Source organism: Megalobrama amblycephala, linkage group LG19, assembly GCF_018812025.1.
Source record: "Megalobrama amblycephala isolate DHTTF-2021 linkage group LG19, ASM1881202v1, whole genome shotgun sequence".
Classification (NCBI taxonomy): Eukaryota; Metazoa; Chordata; class Actinopteri; order Cypriniformes; family Xenocyprididae; genus Megalobrama; species Megalobrama amblycephala.
The window spans coordinates 7566951-7581848 of NC_063062.1; the positions used below are offsets into that span (position 1 = coordinate 7566951).

Genomic DNA, 14898 nt, shown 5'->3' on the forward strand with positions numbered 1-14898 from the left:
TTTTTTTTAAAGAAAATTACCCATCTTGGATGACATGGGGTGAGTAAATTATCTAGAAATTTTAATTCTGAAATGAACTAATCCTTTAAGTACATTACTGAAAATGCATTTTTTATTTGTTTACGATCTGTCAAGTTGAACCTGGAACATTTCTTTAATTTTAACACAGTTTCCTCCAATGCACGAGACATAACAAAAGCCGTATGTCCAGCTCTTCTGTAGATGCCAAACATAATCAAGGCATATGGAGATGGAAAACGTCACTACTTCAAATACTTCAGCTGGACCCTACAGTGTAATTAAGACAATACGTGCAGGGTTCAATACTGTATTATGAATGCAATGTGTGCTTTATGGCCATTAAACCAAGATCAGCATCACAAGAGGACAGGCAGAAGATGCATTGAGAAATAAAACATAAAATAACATTAAAAATAATAATAAAAAACTATAGAGATTCGTTTAAGGTATCAATAGCAGTTCAATTTTCAGTGATGAGAATCTACAAGAGCCAGTGCAAGTATAAAATCCAAATGTGAAGGCAGTGTACACAGCAAAGAAACAACACGATGTGAAAATAAACCCACACACACACCTCTAACAGAAGACCAAAGGAAAATTTTAGCTTCAATATCCTGGTCTTTACAGAGCAGTTGCTACTAAATGACGTAGGCAACTAAAGAAGGTAAAAAAAAACCATTGTTCTTCAGTCTCAGGACACTGCTTTTGTTTTGAACAACTAAATTGTTGGGAAACTGGAGAGGAACATGGGAATAAAGGAGAAATGTCTACTCTTCCTGTCCTAATGCTCTCTGCCACCAGGAGGCAGCAGAGGCTACATGACGTACAGTCATTGTCCTCTCAAGAAAAGCCACTTCCATGGGAAGTACAGTGCAGTGTAGTGCAGTTTTTGCCTGATGGAGCTGGAGGGGGGCAGGTCTCAGCTGTGGTAGCTGGGTACTGCCGCCTGTTTCTGGGAGAGGCGCATCAGTTCCTCTCGGATGGCTTTGATGAGGGAGGCGGACGAGTGGTTGGGAGGGGAAGGTTCCTCAAGGGGAGCGGAGGGAGCGTAGCCCAGGCCGAGAGAGTCCAGGTGGGTAGGAGCGGCAGATGGCTCCTTCAGGCCATTCCTGGAGGTCTGGAATACAGAGATGGAGGTGTAGTCAAGAGAGCCAAGAACCTAAACAAAATGAAGGAAGCAAGGAAGGAAGGAAGGAAGGAAGGAATGAGGGAAAGAAGATTTAAAAAAAGAGTTTAAGTGAGAAAAAGGGAGCCAAGAATAGCTAAGGAAGTCAGAGTTTGAAGAGGACATATTCTGTACTTCTTCATGTAGCATTCCCTGAAGCCTGCTTATAATGGTATACTATTTCTTTTAATAATTCCTGGATTATTGCAGTTTATTTTAGTTCAAGTTTATTTATTTTTGTAAATACGCTCTTTTATATGTATAATGTGTAGAAGCATGGACGGGTGTTTGTGCTCCTATTATTATTTTCCTGTTGTCATGTCATACATTCATCCTCACAATTCAATTTCAGCCTAATAACAGAAAAAAGACATGATTTATAATAATTATAATAATAAAATTGTAATATTGTTACAGTTTTCATCTTGTTCCTACGTGGATGTTTTAATGGACTACTTTATGGATAGTATACAGTAGGGTTTTCACAATCAAAATAAAATACTAAAAAAAAAAATCTGCATGTCATGTGACCATTAATTGACATTAGAGAATTGTGACCATGAAAATATGTTGTTAAATTATTAAAATATTAACTTAAAATCTGAGGGGTACATCATTCTTTTATGTCAAAGGGGTTCAGCTCAGTATTATTTTTTTAACTAAAACTAATATAGTTATATATATATATATACAGTACAGTCCAAAAGTTTGGAACCACTAAGATTTTTAATGTTTTTAAAAGAAGTTTCGTCTGCTCACCAAGGCTACATTTATTTAATTAAAAATACAGTAAAAAACAGTAATATTGTGAAATATTATTACAATTTAAAATAACTGTGTACTATTTAAATATATTTGACAAAGTAATTTATTCCTGTGATGCAAAGCTGAATTTTCAGCATCATTACTCCAGTCTTCAGTGTCACATGATCCTTCAGAAATCATTCTAATATGCTGATTTGCTGCTCAATAAACATTTATGATTATTTTCAATGTTGAAAACAGTTGTATACTTTTTTTTCAGGATTCCTTGATGAATAGAAAGTTCAAAAGAACAGCATTTATCTGAAATACAAAGCTTCTGTAGCATTATACACTACCGTTCAAAAGTTTGGGGTCAGTAAGAACTTTTTATTTTTATTTTTTTGAAAAGAAATTAAAGAAATGAATACTTTTATTCAGCAAGGATGCATTAAATCAATCAAAAGTGGCAGTAAAGACATTTATAATGTCACAAAAGATTAGATTTCAGATAAACACTGTTCTTTTGAACTTTCTATTCATCAAATAATCCTGAAAAAAAAATATTGTACACAAATATTTTGTACAATTGTACACATTAAATGTTTCTTGAGCAGCAGATCAGCATATTAGAATGATTTCTGAAGGATCATGTGACACTGAAGACTGGAGTAATGATGCTGAAAATTCAGCTTTGCCATCACAGGAATAAATTACTTTGTGAAATATATTCAAATAGAAAACAGTTATTTTAAGAGATATCTGTATTCATCAGTGAGCCGCTTTCAAAATGCGGGGTATTGAAATCACGTTTGAATGCGCGCGCGCGTTTACTTTCACTTTTAAACGGTCGCGCGTACTCTGTAAATATGGAGCGGCGGCGACCGTTATCCAACTGAATTAAATGTTTTTTTTTTATTTAAATACAAAGCAAAACGACAGTGGAGGCATAATGTAAACGTAGCGGTGGCATATTCTTTCCTAATCATCCTAACACTCTGTCATGGCAACATCACGAGACTACTTTTCGCCTCGACGAGAAATCTCGTCACAGTTTAGTCTCGCGAGATCTCGTGCCACGAGATCTCGTCACACCCCTATAAGAGAGTATTTCAAACTTACAGGCTCTCTGTTGTTAGCAAGCTTGCTGTCGTCCTCATGATACGGGCTCCAGTTTAACCCACCGGGCTGCCGGCTGTCACCTACACGACCTGTCAGACCAATGTGGGATAAATGATGTAGCTGGGCACCTGTGAACAGACATGTATGTTGCATACAGTATACTTTATATTGCGTCATTTGTCTTTATCCATGCATCCATTGGTCTTTTCTTTTACGTTTTGTGACAAACTCTTTGTTTCTAGTTAAACCTTTAAGCTCATACCTGTAGTGCCACCTACAGGTCGTGGCCTGGCGGAAGAGGGCAGATCATCTGTGAGTCCACCTCGACCAGTGTAAAGCGACTCCGGTTGTAGCTGTTCAACAGGCAGGGCTTCTCCTGATGGGATGAAGCCAGACCCCAAACCCTGTCTGTAGAGATAGAAAGATGTCAGACCCCAGCTATTAACAAATCACACTGCACTCTAACAAAAAGTGACTTGATCTTTCCCATTATAATTAAGCGAAGGTTGAAATGTGATTGCTTTGCGCACAGCTCCAGAAGATCACACAAACCTTCTTGCTTGGACTCAATAGAGTCTCTAGAGTCTAGTGGCTGACTGATATATATCGCCATGGCTGATTTATTGGCATTTTTTAAATTATCGGATTATTATTAAAGGCATAGTTCACCCAAAATTTTTAATTCTGTCAATATTTACTCGCCCTCAAGTTGTATACATTTCTTTGTTCTGCTGAACACAAAGATATTTGGAAGAATGATTGTAACCGAGCAGATTTCTATTACTTTCATAGTATGTTTTTTTTCTACTATGGTAGTCAATGTGGGGCGAGATCTGCTTGGTTACAAACTTTCTTCCAAATATCTTCCTTTGTGTACAGCAGAACAAAGAAATTTATACAGGTGTGGAACAACTTGTGGGTGAGTAAGTGATGACAGAATTCTCATTTTTGGGTGAACTATCCGTTTTTCTGTTTGGCCAATAAGTATCGGAAGAAAACTTTTGTTTTGACAGCGCCTGGACTTTTATTTTGACAGTGCTGAGAAAAATGTAAAAGTAGTGCAACCCAGTCTTCATTTGAGAAAATATGATTCCCAGTACACACAGACATACCAGATTACTGAGTGCAATGTTGGTTACAGTGTTTCCCCCCCCCCCTTTTATTTATGTTTTTAACTATTTTACAATATTTGTAAAAAAAAATAAAATAAAATAAAATAAATATATATAATATATATATATATATATAATATATATATATATATATATATATATATATATATATATGTTATAATTACAGAATGATGACGTATAAATGTTTATTTTACAGATTTTTTTTTTTTATCAAGCTCAAATTATTTTTTGCATAATATATTTTTCAATTAATTATTTCTAATTTAGTAAATATGCAAAATAAATAGAATTTTTATTGCAACAATTGTGCATGTGTTATTTACTATCTTTAAATTAAATAGTGTGATATTACACATAGCCTATCATCTTAATATTGGCCTGCTTTGTGAGAAAACGGCATTGGCCATAAAAAAAAAAAAATACATATCGGTCGAACACTAATATACTCACCTATGTAATAAACCTTGCACACTGGAAGGAGGCAGACCTAATTCAGCATATCTCTGAAAGAAATACACACAAACATGCAGTCGTTGAGCTTAAAACAGGTTGATGATTTTTGGCACATCCATTGTACTTACTGATTTAATGCATAAAAGTTTTAATTTAATACATTGCTAAGTCTGAAACACACATTAATAGCTGTATATTCCACCACAACTGGAGCTTCTCTGTCTATCAACCTAAATAAACCCAGTGACCCAAAAAACAGAAAAGCTTTTAAATAGCTGAGCTGGGAATACCATTTTAAGGACAGCACACCATCCCCTGCTCCATCTTGACTCTTAAATAAACCTTTGAGTTATTAGTCAGTTCATATTTTGCCTCAGTTGGCCTTTGCAATTCCCTCTTTCCCTTCCACGAAAAGACCTCGATCTAACAGAAATACTTCATTCAAGACACAGTGTTGAAAGATAAGGCTTTCATTCTGGGTTGTTTATTCCCGATCTGTGAAAAAACCCCAAGTCTATGTTTCTCTGATGTGGGTCCAGTGCATCAAGCTTGCTTTAAATTGCTCTAGTACGGTTATTACACATCAAAACACATTTATAATGAAATCAACAAATTAACTGATGGAAACAAACCACTGTAACCAGAAATCACAAGTGCACTTAGTCATTGCACCTTTGGTCTTATGAAGCAGACACAATAGTTTTAAATGTGTCACAATAAAGAAAAAAAGAAAAAAGGATTAATACATGATTTATACATGCTTAAATGTGGGCAGTCAAATGTTAATGTGCTCATGGTTGTTTTGCATTTCTAAATGCTCATTTCCTGTATTTTTAGATTATTTTTAGATGACCTTTGCCATCATTCCTATGGTCATCCTAAAGTCTAATCCTAGCTTAATCGAAGCCCTGTCTGTGAAACCGGGCCATAGTGTTTTATTTTTAATTTAGAAACAAATGCAAGACGAAGACGAAACTTGTGTCTCTGTTCTGGATGGAAGTTAATGGAGCATGAAGTCTAGCGTGACCGCAGATTCAGACAAGGGGAAATCATATAAGTATTGGAAAGGAAACAGTAATACATCAGCTATCATCATCACATGAATGTGGATCATTTATGGGTTTCTCAGACAGGATGTGTTCTAAAAAAAAAAAAAAAAAAAAAAAAAAAAAAAGGAAAATCCCACGTCCAGTTGCTTAGAAAAGTAATAGCACCTCTCCTCAACAAGCTGTACAATTTGAGGTATCATTCATGATTTCATAACAGGACGATTTATGAGTCGAGATCTTGGCATTAACAGTTTGTTCAAATATCTAAAGACAAGTATGAACAATCATAATAAATAAGTGCACACTATCTCAGATTCAGAGACTTGGAAGCAGTGCAGAAGAGTAAGGCTCCAATAGTGAGAGTTTATCCTCAATCAGTCTGTCAGAAACGTTACTGTTTTACTACAATCAAGAGCTGATCTGTGATCTGCTGGTTCCAGGTTCATGATCTAGGGCTGAAATCAGAGGCTCTTCCAAGGTCAGTTTGACCCTGACGTCTAAAGTCAAGGATATATTTACGGTTAACAGATGGGGCGTCCTCAACTGATTACTGCACGGATCTAATCCTCCTCAACCAGTGACTTACAGACTGAAGCAACACAGAGATGTTTGATAAATAAAGCCTTCAGTCTAGTTATGTTTGTTTATAAAATTAAAATTAAGGTAATAAGGGATTTTTAAAAATAATTTAAAGAAGTGATTTGTAGACTATGAAATATTTCTGAGAATATCTATTGTTTTTAAAAAAAAATTTTTTAAAGATAATTAATTAATAGATCATTTTTCCACATTTTTCCAGGCCAGAAAATAATTGTTTTAAAATTTTGGTGAAGTTTCCATAAGGTTTTCCATTACTGTAGGAACCGTGTTCACCATTAAACCAAATATTTTTAGGACATGGCATGTTGTTTTTTTAAAATAAAAAATCTCAGAAATATTGATCCATGCTACAACTGCTATTCAATGTTAAAGGTCCCGTTCTTCGTGATCCCATGTTTCAAACTTTAGTTAGTGTGTAATGTTGTTGTTAGAGTATAAATAAAATCTGTAAAATTTTAAAACTCAAAGTTCAATGCCAAGCGAGATATTTTATTTAACAGAAGTCGCCTACATCGAACGGCCAGTTTGGACTACATCCCTCTACTTCCTTCTTTAATGACGTCACTAAAACAGTTTTTTGACTAACCTCCGCCCACAGGAATACACAAGAGTTGCGTTTGTAGAGTGTGTTTGTCGCCATGTCGTCGAAACGCTGTTATTTTCATCCCGCAGTCCAATCACCGGGTCTGATTCCGGCTCAAATTGATAGGGTAAAATTAAAGACATGTTTACAATAACACTGAGCGCGTGCATATCCACGTTATGGTAAGAGGCGTGACCTTTCCGGGCAAGATGCGCTAAACTGCTGTCGAATCACAACACAGGAACCGCTGGCACAATCAGAACTCGTTACGTATTTCTGAAGGAGGGACTTCATAGAACAAGGAAGTCATCAGCCCGTTTTTATGACAGTGGAAACAGCGGTATACAGATAAGTAAATTATGTGAAAAAATACTGTGTTTTTTTACACGCGAAACATGAACACATGTTATATTGCACACTATAAACACAATCAAAGCTTCAAAAAACCACGAAAAACAGGACCTTTAATTTACTATGGATTGTTCTTACCCCAGTGTAGGGATTCAGGGGCAGGTATCCTGGGCCCCAGGGTCGCGGACCACGGGATGGCGGGCTCAAGGGAGGCGGGGGTCCGGGGTTAAGACCAACCCCAGGCAGAGTGATGCCAGCTGTGCTGCCCTGAGACGAAGGAGACACGAGGGCGAAGGCGTCATCCAGTAAAGAGTGCATTTGCTGCCGGGCCTCCTCTATAGATGGCTGAGGGGGCAGATATGGGGGTGGTGGAGGAGGATGACCAGGAGGAGGAGAAATGGGGCCATGGAACACGTCATCCGTCGGAGACGGGGTATGATGCTCAGGCCCCTGGTCTGGGTCCGACTGCAAAATAAAAGCAAATGAAATATGATTAGCATTCAAAGCTGCAACTAAATATATATATATATATATATATATATATATATATATATATATATATATATTATTTATTTAATGAAAAATACAACTATTTTTTATTTTAATATATTTAAAATGTAATTTATTCCTGTGATGGGAAAGCTACATTTTCAGCAGCCATTACTCTAGACTTCAGTGTCACATGATCCTTCAGAAATCATTCTAATATTCTGATTGGTGCTCAAGAAACATTTCGTCGCTGCCCGATGAAACTCACGTATGTCCAAAACGGTTACTTTCAGGAAGTGAAAAAAACACCGTATTTCAAAAGCAGTTGAATGTAGCGTTGTCATACTTGGTACGGCATCTTTACATGTAACCATATTCTTGCCAGTGTAATGATATAATCCACATTTGACCAAAATTGAGTTTAAATGGACATACGTGCATATTTTACAGTAACGGTGGTCGATACGCGTTCTTCCGATCATTAATTAGAATGGCCAAGTCGCGTTTCATATTGACAGATGAATACGCTCAGTTTATTAAATAGCCTACGTCTTAGTTTATTAAATACGCTTAGTTTATTTAATATTAATTATAAATGTATTAAATGTCTCTTGCAAACTATGAAGGGACAATGAATCAATACACTGACATGGTAATGCTAGACAGATACTTTGTTTGCACAGTCCTACCGTAATTTTGTCACTCCTAGATGTACGTCTGGCTTCAGGGGGGAAACGTTTACCTCGATAAAGGAAAGTCATTGTCTCACCAGGCTATGTTTATTTGGCAATGTAACCTCACAGTGTTATTCGGCTATCCAGTGCTGAGCTTCGATGAAACTTCACGAGACCGGCGAGATGCTTCCACAGGGCGGGAGATACGCGGCGTGATTGACAGCTTTGACACCAAATGGATATACGTGAAAATCAGATGACATGATTTCACAACTTTTCATTGGCCATTTAGATATGTGAAGCATACTGTATACGGAAATGAACCTGGACATTCAATCCGTCGAAAAATCTCAAAATCGGCAAAATGGACATACGTGTTTTTCATCGGACAGCGACGATTTATTCCTATTTTCAACGTTGAAATCAGCTGTGCTGCTTAAAATTTCAGTGGAAACCGTGATATAATAACTGTGATACTGTGTATAATGGTCCCAAAACCCATGAAGTTTAAAGCATTCAACCACAAAAAGACATGAAAGAGAACTCAATTCAGAAGTTGCATGCTGTTTTCTGTGCACACACACAGAGCTGCGCAGACAGCACGCGGATACCTATTTCAGTTCTCTTTCTCGTCTTGTTGTGCCTGAATGGACACATACGCTGAAAATTAAGTAAAAATGCCTGTCTTTGCGAGTATCCTCGTTGCTTAATTCTTAAGTGAACGTAAACAATTGAGAAAGAAAACAGATGCGTATCATTATATTGGATCCATGCTTTAGTTCTTAATGTGACAGCAGCCTAATATACCTGCTGCTGCCTGGCATTAATGTTAATTAAACAACAAAAGACAAAGAAAAAAAACACTTTCACACTGCAGCTTTAACATAGATTAATTATATTTATTTAATTCATATAGTAAAGACTATGCAGTGTTATTTTACCTTCAACAGTTTTTCTACCTGAATACTGTTAGACTTGTCTGAAAAACAAAGCCGTTTATTCTATTGATCTTTGCTCTATTGTATTCATCAATGCTTGTAATTTGTTTATTATTTTCTATGTGGATGCACTCAAATCACCCCAGTCATTCAAGAATTATTAATCTTTTCCAAATAGAGCTATTCAAGTCATCTGGTGAAATTGTTTTCATATCGCAGTATATATATCGCAGAAAATTATCATTTTGCAATATCAGTTTTTTACTGTTACTTTTACACTAGATCTTATGGAAGTGTATATCTAAACATATAAAGTGTATATTTTAACATTTTAAGTAAGATTTAAGTAAAACTTTAAGTAAGATCATGTTAATCCATCAGAAACTACACTATTGTTCAGAAACGGTAGGAAATTAGCACCTGCTAATTCACTGCATGGAGCTGATTAGAGATGTTTTGAATTACAAATATATTGGGAAAACAGGGAAAAAAACAGTATGGAGTTGATTACAGAGTCACACGCAGAAGTACAGTGTAGAGAGCGAAAGAAAAAGAACAGATTTCTTCATGACACTGACCACATATGCTATGTTATTGACTCCTGGGTATTTCCTGTATGTCCCATCGCTGTCTGTAGTTATGAGTCTATCTCGGTCAGCATCTGTCAGATCACCGTTCATCTGCTGTTTCCTTCTCTGTTTAGGAGAACGCTTCCCTCGGTTGCTGCAAAACATACACAAACACACACACTTGAGTGAGCATTTGGCCTTTAAATATCAAAGTTACGTGGAAATGTGGAAAGTGATTTTCTTGTTCTCGAACTGTTCCAATGGAAAAGCACTATGAATCATCACAGTATGATATTGAAGATGTTAACAGATTAGAACAGGCCTTTATTCTGTGTTCAGGATTAGTCTCATTGTCAGTTGCAGATCTTTTTACCCTTTCTTGGGCTCGGTGTACAGAGAGGGCATGGGAATATCTGGATCAAGTATCTTGTCAATCTGCATCTGGGCCTTCTGGTAGATTCGATCCTGCTCTTTGGGGTCGCCAAGACCGTCAATGAGATCGTCCATAGCAGGGAAGTCGTAATGGCCTTTCCTTTTGGCCCTCAGGCGGATCTTATTGCGATGGTGCTCGATCTCAGACTTGTGCCGTAAAGCTACCTGGATCTGGAGGAGAAAGAACAGTAAATGACCTTGGAGTCAATGAGAAGCACATATTGATTATTGGTAATGAGGCTTTGAATCAAATTCATAATCGTAGGGACCTTGAGATTTGAAATGGGCCCCTAGGGAAAAGCCTTGTGAAATAAATGTCAATAAGATGTATGGGAGGTGAAGGGTACCTCTTTGTTCAGCTTGGTGTTCTCTGCAGCTCTGTCATTGGCGGTTGGGCTGGGCAGAGGCAGGGCTGGCATCGGCTGCATGGCGATGAGCTGGATTTTATTAGGGAGGCGTTTAGGGCCATCGGTTGGACGGGACATTCGGTCCACATGCTCAAAAATGGAAGCTGAAGATAATGGCTCGTCCATGCCATTCATTGGGGGTGGACCTATAAGGACAAATACAAGAGGGTGTCAAACTTCACAAGCACAATATATATATATATTCACTACTATTCAAAAGTTTGGGGTCAGTCATTTGTTTTTAAAGAAATTAATACTTTTATTCAGCAAGAATGCATTTTAATTGATCAAAATTGACAGTAAATACATTTATAATGTTACAAAAGATATTTCAAATAAATGCTGTTCTATTTCAAATGAATACTTTCTATTCATCGCATAATCCTGAAAAAAATGTTTCATGGTTTCCACACAAATATTAAGCAGCACAACTGTTTTCAACATTGATAATAATAAGAAATGTTTCTTGAGCACCAAATCAGCATATTAGAATAATTTCTGAAGGATCATGTGACACTGAAGGATGGAGTAATGATGCTGAAAATCCAGCTTTACCATCACAGGAATAAACTACACTGCAAAATATATTAAATGGATATATTTTAAATAAATAAATACATATTTTAGATTGTAATGCACTGTTTTACTGTATTTTTAATCAAATAAATGCATATTTGATGAGCATAAGAGACTTATTTCAAAAACACAAAAAAATCTTAACCCTTGACCTTTGAATAATAGTAAATATCCCAGTTGTTAAAAACGTTTACACTAGGTGCTAAGCCAACAGTGATATATTATTCTATTAACATGGTTTATAGTTTTCATTTGTTAAAAACTGTGTATAATGGCCCTAAAACTATGAAAACATGAAAATGTATTAATTTCATTGCACAGAAAAAAGATAGCAGAAAATAAATGCTGCTTTTATATAATAAAACAATTTAATGTAAAATATTTTGCTTCAAGTGTTTATGCTGTTGTTCCTTAAAATAAATGCCATTTATACATTTATCATCAATCAATCATCACTGATTAGATTTTTTTTATATAATGCAATGAAATTCATACATGCCACTGTCGCTGACATGTCCATATACTTTTTTAAGGCCACTGTATATCACACACACACCCGCACACACACACCTTATACAATTCATAAACATATCTAATGCGTTCCATATTATCAAAACAAAGTTAGCCTCATATGGGCCGACAATCTGAATCTCCTCTCTTTGAGTATCGTTTCACACCAGATGAGGGCAGTGTTTTCCTGACTCTAATAAGACTCATTTAGAGCTTTAAGAGCTCAAGGAAGGAGGATGATCCATTTTTTTTTTTTAAATGTAGGATGACATTCACGAAAACTATGAACATAAATTAGAAGATCTAACGCTACTATATAAAACAGCACCACTCTTACCAATTCTATTCTTCCCTGTGGGCCAGTAACAGATGGATGAATGGATGGAGGGAGCGTAAAAGAGAGAGAGAAAATTTAATGATGGCTGAAGTAATGGAGATTTTTTTTTATTGAGATAAAATATAGCATGGGTTGTATGTAAAAGCATGTTTGAGTGGAATGCTGGGTAAGACAGTTTTTGATCTTGGAAAACACATCACTGGAAAGCAATCATGAGAAGAGGAGGATGAAAGGGATTTTCAAAAGGAAAGGCCGTTGAAAGGGAATAGCAATAAGACAGAAAGAGAGAATGTGAGGTGCTATGACTGAGTTCCATGTCATTTCTTGGCTAGTCAGACTGTAGCCTATTTAGTCTGGTAAAGCAGAAATGAGTGTTGAGAGAGGGTTATCGCCACAGGCACTGTTTGACAAGAGAGGAACATACACAGAGAGAGATAAAGGGAGAGAGAGCAAGAAAGTGGGGAAAAAAAGAAAAAAAAACAAGCAGCCAAGAGTAAGACGAGGGTTAGTCATTCTTCACAAAGGAGGCAGGATGAATGAGTCTGGGCTGACTAGAGAGGAAATCAAGAGGAAGAGCCACAAATCTTCAGCTGAAAGACTCAGGTTTTATTACTTTCCCCTCTCTGTAAATCTTACGTCACATGTTCTTCTTCCACTGGCTATTACGGAGGACTAGGACTGCCACTTAATAAAACCAAGGAATCTTTTGCCTTTGCTAGCAGCCAACATGCATCAAAAGGGTGTGTCTTAATATTCAGTCAAAATTTCATTGGTTGCCCCAAACTGTCCAATTACATGTGAAATTAACATTTTTTTTCTGTTAAATTAACATTTAAAAATGTAAAAATAATTTTAAAATTAAATATAAAATAAATATTTAAAACATTATTTTAAATGTAAAATATAAGTAACATTTAAAAAGTATTTAATTTAATATTATTTATATACTATTATAGTATTTATTGATATTTTTAATTTAATTTTATTTTTAAATTTTATATTTTCTGTTTTCTTTTAAGTGTAGTTAAAGTTTCAGTAATTTGTTTGTTAGTAAGTTGATAAATTTTTAAGTTTAATTTTTTCATTTAATATTTATATTGTATTTTGTTTCAGCTTTATTTCAATTAACGAAAACGATATTTAGTTGACAATAACAACACTGCTTTATGGTTACATTTAACTATATTTTTAAATATGAATTTAATTTCTTCTCAAAAGTCTTAAGGAGATATTTACGAAGAGGTTTAAATGTTTAGAAGATATATATATATTTTTTGATCTAATACAATCAATGAACAATTAAAGGTGCTAAAGAGGATGTTTTGTTTTATACATTTTTGCAATATTACTTGAAACTGTCTTTACTAACTGATAAAAGACTATTTATTAGGTGCACTGAAAGTAATAATATTAATATACATCATCTGTGCACGAGGTAGGGCCTTAAAAACATCAGCCAATCGTTAACGGATCATCGCGTAAACGATTGGCCCTCTGGTTTGTCAATCACTGCCATGACGTTCCTTGTGTGAGACGTGCGCGGATTGGCCCTCTGGCTTGTCAATCACTGCCGTGACGTTCCTTGTGAGAGACAAGCGCGGCTGTGCGCTCCAGTAACTTTTCATACTCCACAGGCGCTGCATACAATGTTTTTGTCAGGAGACAGGTGTAACAACTGCAGATTATGAGTTACCTGCGGTGAGTCCGACATAATGAATCCACTAACACGACACAGCGAATGCCGGTGGTAAACACTCGTGTTCAAATACTCGTGCACGCGTTTTGGGAGGCGTTCCTTTGAAATGAGCTGTGAAGGAGGGGGGTTGTTCTTACGCATGCGCTCATTTCAAAAACTCAGTAACAGTCTTTGGATTCTCAGTCGACGAAAAAATCTCTCTATCACCTTTAACCTAGCACAGCTACATATCTTGAATATTACGATACATGTCAGGATTCAGTACATTGTCATATTACAATTAGATCACAGTTTTAATGAGAAAAAGAACTGCAATACATCAATATATGATTGTACTGCCAGAGTTAAAATGCACACAAACTTACCATTTAATCCATTAACAGCTACTTTACGTGATTGCTTTGGATCGGTGGGCAGACCAGCGGGTCTCATGCCCTCCTCAGGCGATCCTCTCTCGCTGGGTGGATCACTGCCTATGGAGTCGCCCTCAGATGGAGAAATCCTAAGGAAACATAAAGAAAACCTTTTAAATCTAAACCATGGTATGAAAACACAATGTCTTTGCCCTGTGTCATACAATTGATGCCACAAAAGTGTTTTGAAGACATTTTAAAAACAATGTGGGAATACAATGAAAGCTAAAATTCAATTAATTACAAATTGTATCCCCCACATGAACCTTGGATCTAATTCACAACATCTCCTCAGAACCATGACATTCTCATCTTGACAGACAACAATATTTATCCCTCATCCAGTTTTGATGAGGCACGTGTCTCCAGGGATAAAGCAAGAGGATGATGACCTAATCCTGTCATGCTTTCAAAGAGCACTTTCAGATCTAATGTGACCAACCAAAAGATCATGACTTGGTCATGAATCCATTACATATTCACTACCCTTTTAGTCTAGAACTATTTGGCCTACTAACTGTCTTAATTAATGGGAATGTATCTAGTTATTTTAACTTAGACTGTTTAGTATGTGCGCATTTATTAATTTTATTGATCTATATTTAAGTATAGTCCACAAATATGGATTATTCTGTTTCA

General features: G+C 36.1%; 1 protein-coding gene across 2 annotated transcripts in view; it reads right to left on the minus strand.

Moving 5' to 3' along the window:
- Positions 1 to 314: 314 nt before the first annotated feature.
- Positions 315 to 14898, minus strand: part of si:ch211-1e14.1 (UPF0606 protein KIAA1549) — a 77332-nt gene continuing 62748 nt past the window's right edge. The window contains exons 13-21 of one of the 2 annotated variants that reach the window (XM_048168701.1): positions 14212 to 14348; positions 10668 to 10873; positions 10262 to 10491; positions 9898 to 10042; positions 7357 to 7683; positions 4633 to 4685; positions 3312 to 3457; positions 3050 to 3177; positions 315 to 1180 (exon numbers count right to left, since the gene is read on the minus strand). In XM_048168701.1, the coding sequence (XP_048024658.1) occupies positions 941 to 1180; positions 3050 to 3177; positions 3312 to 3457; positions 4633 to 4685; positions 7357 to 7683; positions 9898 to 10042; positions 10262 to 10491; positions 10668 to 10873; positions 14212 to 14348 (1612 nt within the window). In that variant the 3' untranslated portion in view covers positions 315 to 940. The remainder of the gene's footprint in view (positions 1181 to 3049; positions 3178 to 3311; positions 3458 to 4632; positions 4686 to 7356; positions 7684 to 9897; positions 10043 to 10261; positions 10492 to 10667; positions 10874 to 14211; positions 14349 to 14898) is intronic. The other variant, XM_048168702.1, reaches the window with a different exon arrangement.